This window comes from Notamacropus eugenii, chromosome 1 (assembly GCF_028372415.1).
Source record: "Notamacropus eugenii isolate mMacEug1 chromosome 1, mMacEug1.pri_v2, whole genome shotgun sequence".
NCBI classification, from domain to species: Eukaryota; Metazoa; Chordata; class Mammalia; order Diprotodontia; family Macropodidae; genus Notamacropus; species Notamacropus eugenii.
Window position 1 is genome coordinate 91331996 of NC_092872.1, and position 7330 is coordinate 91339325.

Sequence of the window (7330 nt, forward strand, 5' to 3'; positions counted from 1 at the left end):
TAAAGGGCTATCCCTTTACTTTCCCTCTCTCCTTCCATTCACAAGCCTTTGATGTGAAACAGTAAGACTTGAGGAGGAGGAGGAGGAGGAGGAGGAGGCAGAGGGCAAGAGACACTCCAACTATGGAAAACCCTTCTGCCCTGCAGAATGTGCTCTCCCAGAGGAAGGTAGGACCATGGAAGCAACATCATTTGGAAGCAGGGTAGAGGGCGGGGAGAGAATACCCAGAATTGCAGCTGCTTTAAGTGATAATTTACTTACTCCCTGTAGCTGCTGCCACCACAGTGCAGAGTAAGACGAAAGCCGCGAGCCCCATGACCATCAGGATCGCCTCAGCCCAAAGTTAACCAAACATCAGCTCCACTTCTCAAAGGCAGCTCTGAGCTGGGCAGCACTGAAAGGACACTTTCTTTACAAGCTAGCAATGCACTGCTTCATTTCTTAGCCAGAGGGGTGTGGGGAGGGGAGGGGAAGGGGCTTCAGGAGGAAACTTGCCAGCCAATCAGAACCCTGTGATAAAGTTATAAGATCCTCATCTGAAAGGAAGGGGGAAAAAAGGTACTGACCAATGAGAAAAATCCCCCTTTCCTAACCTGGAAAAAGAGAGGGTTTTGCCTCCTCTTGCCTGGCAAGACTCACAGCCCTTAATGGAACTACTAACCCACTGGGAATGAAAGGCAAGCATTTCCCCTTCCCCAGGCCTCATTTGGGGAAGGGGCAAAGCAGAAAAAAAGAAGGCAGCTATGCAGAGGGAATCATGGGAACATTTAGAACTGGAAGGGATCTTAGAGACCCATGAATCCAACCCTCTCATTCTACAGATGAGGAAACTGAGGCCAAAGAGGTTAACTGACTTGCCCATGGTTATACTAAGCAGAGAAACAAGAACCAGCTGAACTAATATTGGATTTGAAGTGTCTACCATTGATTCGAAGGAGGGGACAATGGGGAGGGACAAACATTTGTTGCTGCTGCCCAGCTGCTTTTTCAGCTGTGTCTGACTCTTCTTGACCCCCTTGGGGATTTTCTTGGCAAAGACACTAGAGAGGTTTGCCATTTCCTTCTCCAGCTTGCTTAACAGAAGAAAAAATGGAGCCAAACAGGGTTAAGTGCCTTGCCCAGGGTCTCACAGCTAGTAAGCGTCTGAGGCAGGATTTTAACTCCAGTTTTCTTGACTCTAGGGTAGCTAGGAGATGCAGTGGATAGAACATTGCACTTCCAATTAGGATGAGTCATCTGTACCCTATCCATTATACTACACTATCTCTTCTAGCTAGATGGGAATGAAAGAGTTCCTCACTTCAGACTCAGGACGTAGTAAACAAATCTGCCATCTCCAATGATATTTTCCTCTACCTCAGAAGTCATTGAACCCAAGTCAAGATCTGTCATGCTTGTAAAGGGTGTCTTGGGAGAGCTCTATACTTTAAAAAACAAAAACCAACCAACCAACCAACAAACAAACAAAAAACTCTGGTTCTTTGTGATATCCTCAGTCCCTCACATAAAGACTCATTTCCCTGCAGCCCACTATCCTTTCTTCTCTGCACCTTACTTACCTCTGTCTTCCGCATTCCCAGAATTCTGATTTTCAGACTCACGTCCCAGAATGTGAAACATTCCCAGGACCAAAAGTAATGGTCTTTCAATCAAACCTTGGGGCATTTCATGAGTTGCTAGTACCTGGAAGGAGAAGGGACTCCTAATTGGGGGAGAGAATGCTGAGGTAGCTCAGTGTATCTGGTAAGGAACAGGATTGCTGCAAAAGTTTCTTAGAAGAGAGATATCAATCATTCTAAGGATTCTTCAGAAAAACCACAAGGGGAGAAAGACAGAATTTGGAAGCTGCAAAGATGTAAAGGAAGCTGTCTTTGCAACAGGTCTTCAGCAAGTCTGCGGCTTCCAAAACCTTTCATTCTCTCTGTTGTTGTCTTTCATTCTCGAAGAGGATCATGACATCAGGGAGGTGACACCATGACATGCAAGTGAATTGGATTTGAGTGAGGACTGTGTAAAATCACCAGCCTTACTTTCTCCTCTGGAGCCATCTGGGTCCAGTGGCCAAATATAGATCAGAATTTCTGGAGATGACCCTGGATGCAGTGGCAGACCTTAGCCTTTTTAAGCTAAGGTCTTTTCATTCTCTCTACATTTGTTTTGAAAAATCTCTGGTACCAATTGTCACCAAGTATGCAGAAACAACTCAACATGCTCTCCCTCACTTAGGAGTCACTTCTTCCAGATACCAGAACCCCAAGAAACACCCCAGGCTTGTTTGGAAGCCCATTTATATGTCTTGTTGTAGATGTTATGAAAGATATGCAGGAGAATAAGACACAGTCCATGCTTTCAAGGAACTTACAGGACAGTTACAGAGATGGAACATATTCATCTGAAACTCAGTGTAGGAATAAGAGTAACAGGAAATTAATAGATAAGTATTTTTATATCATTTACTGGAAGCCTTCCCCAACATCTCTTAATTCTAGTACCTTTCCTCTGTTAACTATTTCCTATTTATCCTATATATAGCTTTCTTTGTATATACAGCTAACCTTTGCACATCTCAACTTCCTCTATTACAGTTTCACAAGTTGGCATAAGAAATTAAATAGAAATTTTTGGGGGTGTTTCAAAGAAGCTGCAGAAGACACATGGAGGCCAGCAGATGACACAGAAAAAGTTTAGAAGTTCAAAAATGCGTAAGATATATGTATAGTATTGTATAATATCAATGTATATTATCTTTTAATACCATAATAATTCAGACTTCTTCTCTGATACAAAGAGAGGGCCAAAAACTTTTACACAGATTTTTTAGATTGCAGTGGTGCATTAACCTTAACCTCCACCATGTGGATGAAATAACTGTATTTGTTTACAAATTGTCTCTCCCATTAGATTATAAGCTCCTTGAAGGCAGGGACTGTCTTTTGCCTCCATTTGTATCCCCAGTACTTGGCATAGTGCCTGGCATATAATAGGAACTTTATAAGTATTTTTTGATTGATTCATTGATTGATTACAGAGAAAATTACTGGTGGGCTGAACAGTCAAGGAAGAGTTAAAAGAGGAGGAAAACGTTAAAAGTAGATCTTGAAGACCACAGCAGATAGAGTTGTTAACTTGCCTTCAAAGACCCCTGCTCACTCTCTGGGATCATATCCTGCCTTTGATATCTGCTACTGATGTGAATTTGGAAAAATCACTTGACTTTCTGTGGCTTCAGTTTCTTCATGTGTAAAATGTTGCCTGTGGCATCCCTTTCAGTCCTTGGCCCTATGACCCTTCTATTTAGTCTTGCCTTCATCTCAGACCAAGACTATATTTCCTCATTTTCTTCCCAGCCACGATGGTCAGAGAGATGAATCTGGAGGAACGTTTTTCTTCATGGTTATTGGCATAGTGACTTATCCTGTAAGATGACTGTTACCTGTGAGGCCTGCCATTGAAGTGTGCACAGTGCCAGCATCATGATTCCATTTACCTTAGCAGATGGAAAAAAAAAGTCAGTTATTTCCTTGAAGCTGCTTTTATTGGAGGCCAACCTAACCAGACAGTTCCCAAGGGCTTCAAGTCTTGTAAATACCCAGAACATCATAAACAAGATTCTTAGCCAAGATGTTTTTCCATAGTACATATACTTATTTTACCCCCAAAATTCCATTTTCCCCAAATTAATTGGCCTTTTGAAAATGGTAAGCATCTGGCTAGATTATCTTCAGACAGAACTGGCCCATTAAGCTCTATAAGTACATGGGGCTTTTTGCAATGCTAATTACCATCATACTGAGGCTCAAAGCTTTGGGCACAAAAACAGCCTGCTCATTATCATGACAGCCACTTGGGTGCCACCAAGAATAGAAAAAAATATGAATCTTCACCCAAGAAAAAGAACTGACCAGTAGGGGGTACTGTAAGCCTCTGTAGATTTTCCATGAGATGCAGGACAGTATAAGCTTTGTACCTGTCTTTCATAAACCTAGCTACCTGTTGCTGATCCTTACAGATTGAAAAAACTCATATATTTTTTGAAGGGGAGGAAGGACATTTTGTGTTCATCTTCTTACTCACATGTATAAAATTGGAATTGTTCCCTTAGCAAATAACTCCAAACTTAGTTTCACAACTAAGGACCACACACTGGTGTGTTTGCATAGCTCTGGGGAGAAATGTTTTCATTAGACTATACTGGCTTGCCTTTGGAAAAAGCTAGTCAACATGTAGAAGGGTGTATGTTCATTTATGTACTTTTATCTTCCCCAGAATCACTCATCTTACTCAGCAGGAGGGGAAATAAAAGAAGGTGAATGATTGCAGCCCCTTTGAAGAGACTGATGGAAGTTTTCTCCTTCCTCTGCCCCAGAGCATGAAGGTCCAATTTTTTTTTCCTTTGCCTTCATTTTCTGCCAAATGATCATTCTACAACAAAGATCTCTCTCTCTCTCTCTCTCTCTCTCTCTCTTTCTCTCTCTCTCTCTCTCTCTCTCTCTCTCCTTCCTTCATTCCTTTCTTTTTCCTTCTTATAACCTGTGATTTCACTCTCAGAGTTGTTCTTTCTGAAACAAAGAATGAGCAGTAACTTTCTGACACTAGCTAGTCTTGGGTCTATGCTCTGCTAAGGAGAATTTAAAAAAATCAGGGAAGGCAGTTTGCAGACCTCCTCTATTCCTAAAAACAAAAAGCCCTTCACACAATTAAAATGGTGTTGTCCTTTCTTCCCAACTTAAACATTCATGAAGGGACAGAGATGCTTTCTTTGGGTGGTGGAGGGAAGGGAGGATATGAAGAAACCAGCTAACGAAGAAATCCAGTTGAATCTTGGATAAACAGAAAGCAAAAGAATAATCAGAATTCCTTGGTATATGTTACTCTTTGACTGTATAAGGTACCAAAGGACCATGGCATAAGGTTTATTTGACATTCTCTCATGTTACAGTCATTTCTTTTTCTTTTATTTCTTTCAATAAATCCTCAGAATGGAAATAGATTCACAAAAGGGTTGTGAGCTGCTTTGCATAGTGGAATGAGAGATGGAAATCAAAGTTGGCAGACGTCCATTCAAATTCCTGACTCACTAGCTGTGTAATTTTGGGGAAGTCACTTGTACATCTCTAAAAGGCAGTCGAAGTAATTGCATTACATTTAAAAGAGACATTGAGAGGAATTGTGCACCTCTTAGAGGAAGCTTTGTGCTGCAGGAGGCTGAATGTCATAAATTAGGGACAGGAAAACCTGAGTTTAAGTCCTGATTCCAAAACTTATTAGTCATGTAACTAACCTCTCTAGATTTTCTTGTCTGTTAAGAAAAAAAGGGTCGGGGAGGGGGACATACTAACACCTACCTCATTTCTATGACAAATAACAACGTATGAAAAGTGCTTTATAAACCTTAATATGTTGCATAAATGCCATTATTATTTTGCTCATGTAAATGAGTTTTTATAATTAGAACAGTTTTGCTTTCTATTTATCCAAGATTCAAGTCCATTTATCATTAACTGGTTTCTTCATATCCTCCCTTCCCTCCACCACCCAAAGAAAGCATCTCTGTCCCTTCATGAATGTTTAAGTTGGGAAGAAAGGACAACACTATTTTAAATGTGTGAAGGGTTTTTTGTTTTTTTGGAATAGAGGAGGTCTGAAAATTATAACACGGAGTTCACCACCTACTGTCTCCATATGTTGGCATTCCTGCTGATAAAATCCATCAATACTGATCCTTCCTCAGGTAAGGCAAGGCTAGCACCTTGTAGCTGGCACCTTAGGACTATAAACCTTAGGACTATATATATATAACTTGGTCTTATGGCATTATATTATTTAAATTTTATCCTATATATCAAAAATCACCCTCACCAACTCCTAGGAGCAAATATTCATCCAATGCACGTAACATCATTTTATTTTCCACTGATAATTGATTTTGCTGATTTTTTTTCTTCTTCTTCCCCCCAAAAAATCATTATTGAAAGGGACAGCTGTCTGGGAGAGGGAGAGGAGATGCAAGGGGAAATGTAGTTGACATAAAGATGAAACATATCCATTAAAATATTTTAAAAATATTTTAATACATCCATTTTAATGCCAGGAAATTCCATTCCTCATGGAAACATAGGTATTTTTGTGATGTCAATTAATCAAGATGCATGTATTTCGATAAAAGACTAGTAACCTCTGTGTGGGCATACAACAAAACAGGCTTTGTTGAGAATTCCTTGGCATTGAAAAACTTCAGAACACGTATCAATGGAAAGACCAATAATGGTTTCAGAGGCCTGACGGTGAAGCATGCATGCCTCCTGCCTCTTGTAAGCAGTCAGAATATCATAAACCAGAATGTTACTTACTTTTTTTTTATGGTCCATAACGTGATAGATTATACCACGACAATGCAGAATGAGGTGTAAATTTTCAGCCCATGGCCAATGTGCTGTTTGGTTGCTTTGGAGTTTTTTTTATATTTAGTTCTTAGAAGGGAGGGCTCTATTGGGAGTAGGGGAGTCATGGGGAAGTGACAGCAATATAAAAGAAAAGTACATGAATAAAACATTTTAAAAGGAAAACCGTCTTGGCCATTGAATACCACCCAATACAAATGAGGCATTGCAAATTCTTCTATGAAGTATACTTTGTCATGTTGCATTCTATGTGTGGAAAAGGAGAGAAAAGACTGTGCAGAGTTCAATGGAACATAGCAAATGACGAGTGATCTTCCAATGAATTGCCTTTATTAAAGGAGCAAGCTATTTATCAATTTCATCTATCCAAACACTGATTCTCATTTTTTCTCCTTTATGTTCAATCACTAAACAGCAGATACACATCAAATAATTAAGAAAATAAGTACCCGTTTTAATATAATGAAGGAATGATGCCATCAGCAAACAATGAGTACTGGCTACGTGCTGTCAACCATGCTAAACAAGTAAGCAACAAATATTTATTAAGTAAGCATTAGGGAGCAAAGAAAGGCAAAAAATAGCCCCTGTCTTCAAAAAACTAGCATCCTAGTGTGGTAACAAACATAAAAATAATTATGTACATGCAAAATATATATAGAGAGAGTAAAAAAAAGATATATACAGAGTAGATGGAAGGCAATCTCTGAGAAGAAAGCACTAGAAGATGGAGGAACTGGGAAAGGTTTCTGGCAGAAGGCAAGATTTGAGCTCAGTCTTGAAGGAAGTTGGCTAAACAAAAGGGGGGGTGGGGTCAGGACACGATGACAAGGAGCTGTAAAAATCAAGAGATGCTGTGTTAGGTCAGAGCAAAACACTTCACTGGACCTGACATAAATCATGTGGAGGGAAGATGTGAGGTGGCTACT

General features: G+C 40.0%; 1 protein-coding gene across 1 annotated transcript in view; it reads right to left on the bottom strand.

The window, feature by feature from the left end:
• The window catches only part of LOC140504695 (uncharacterized), a 179634-nt gene extending 179231 nt beyond the window's left edge, over positions 1-403 (bottom strand). Inside the window, exon 1 of the mRNA XM_072610020.1 lies at positions 262-403. Coding sequence (XP_072466121.1) covers positions 262-322 — 61 coding nt within the window. The 5' untranslated portion in view covers positions 323-403. The remainder of the gene's footprint in view (positions 1-261) is intronic.
• Between the last annotated feature and the right edge of the window lie 6927 nt (positions 404-7330).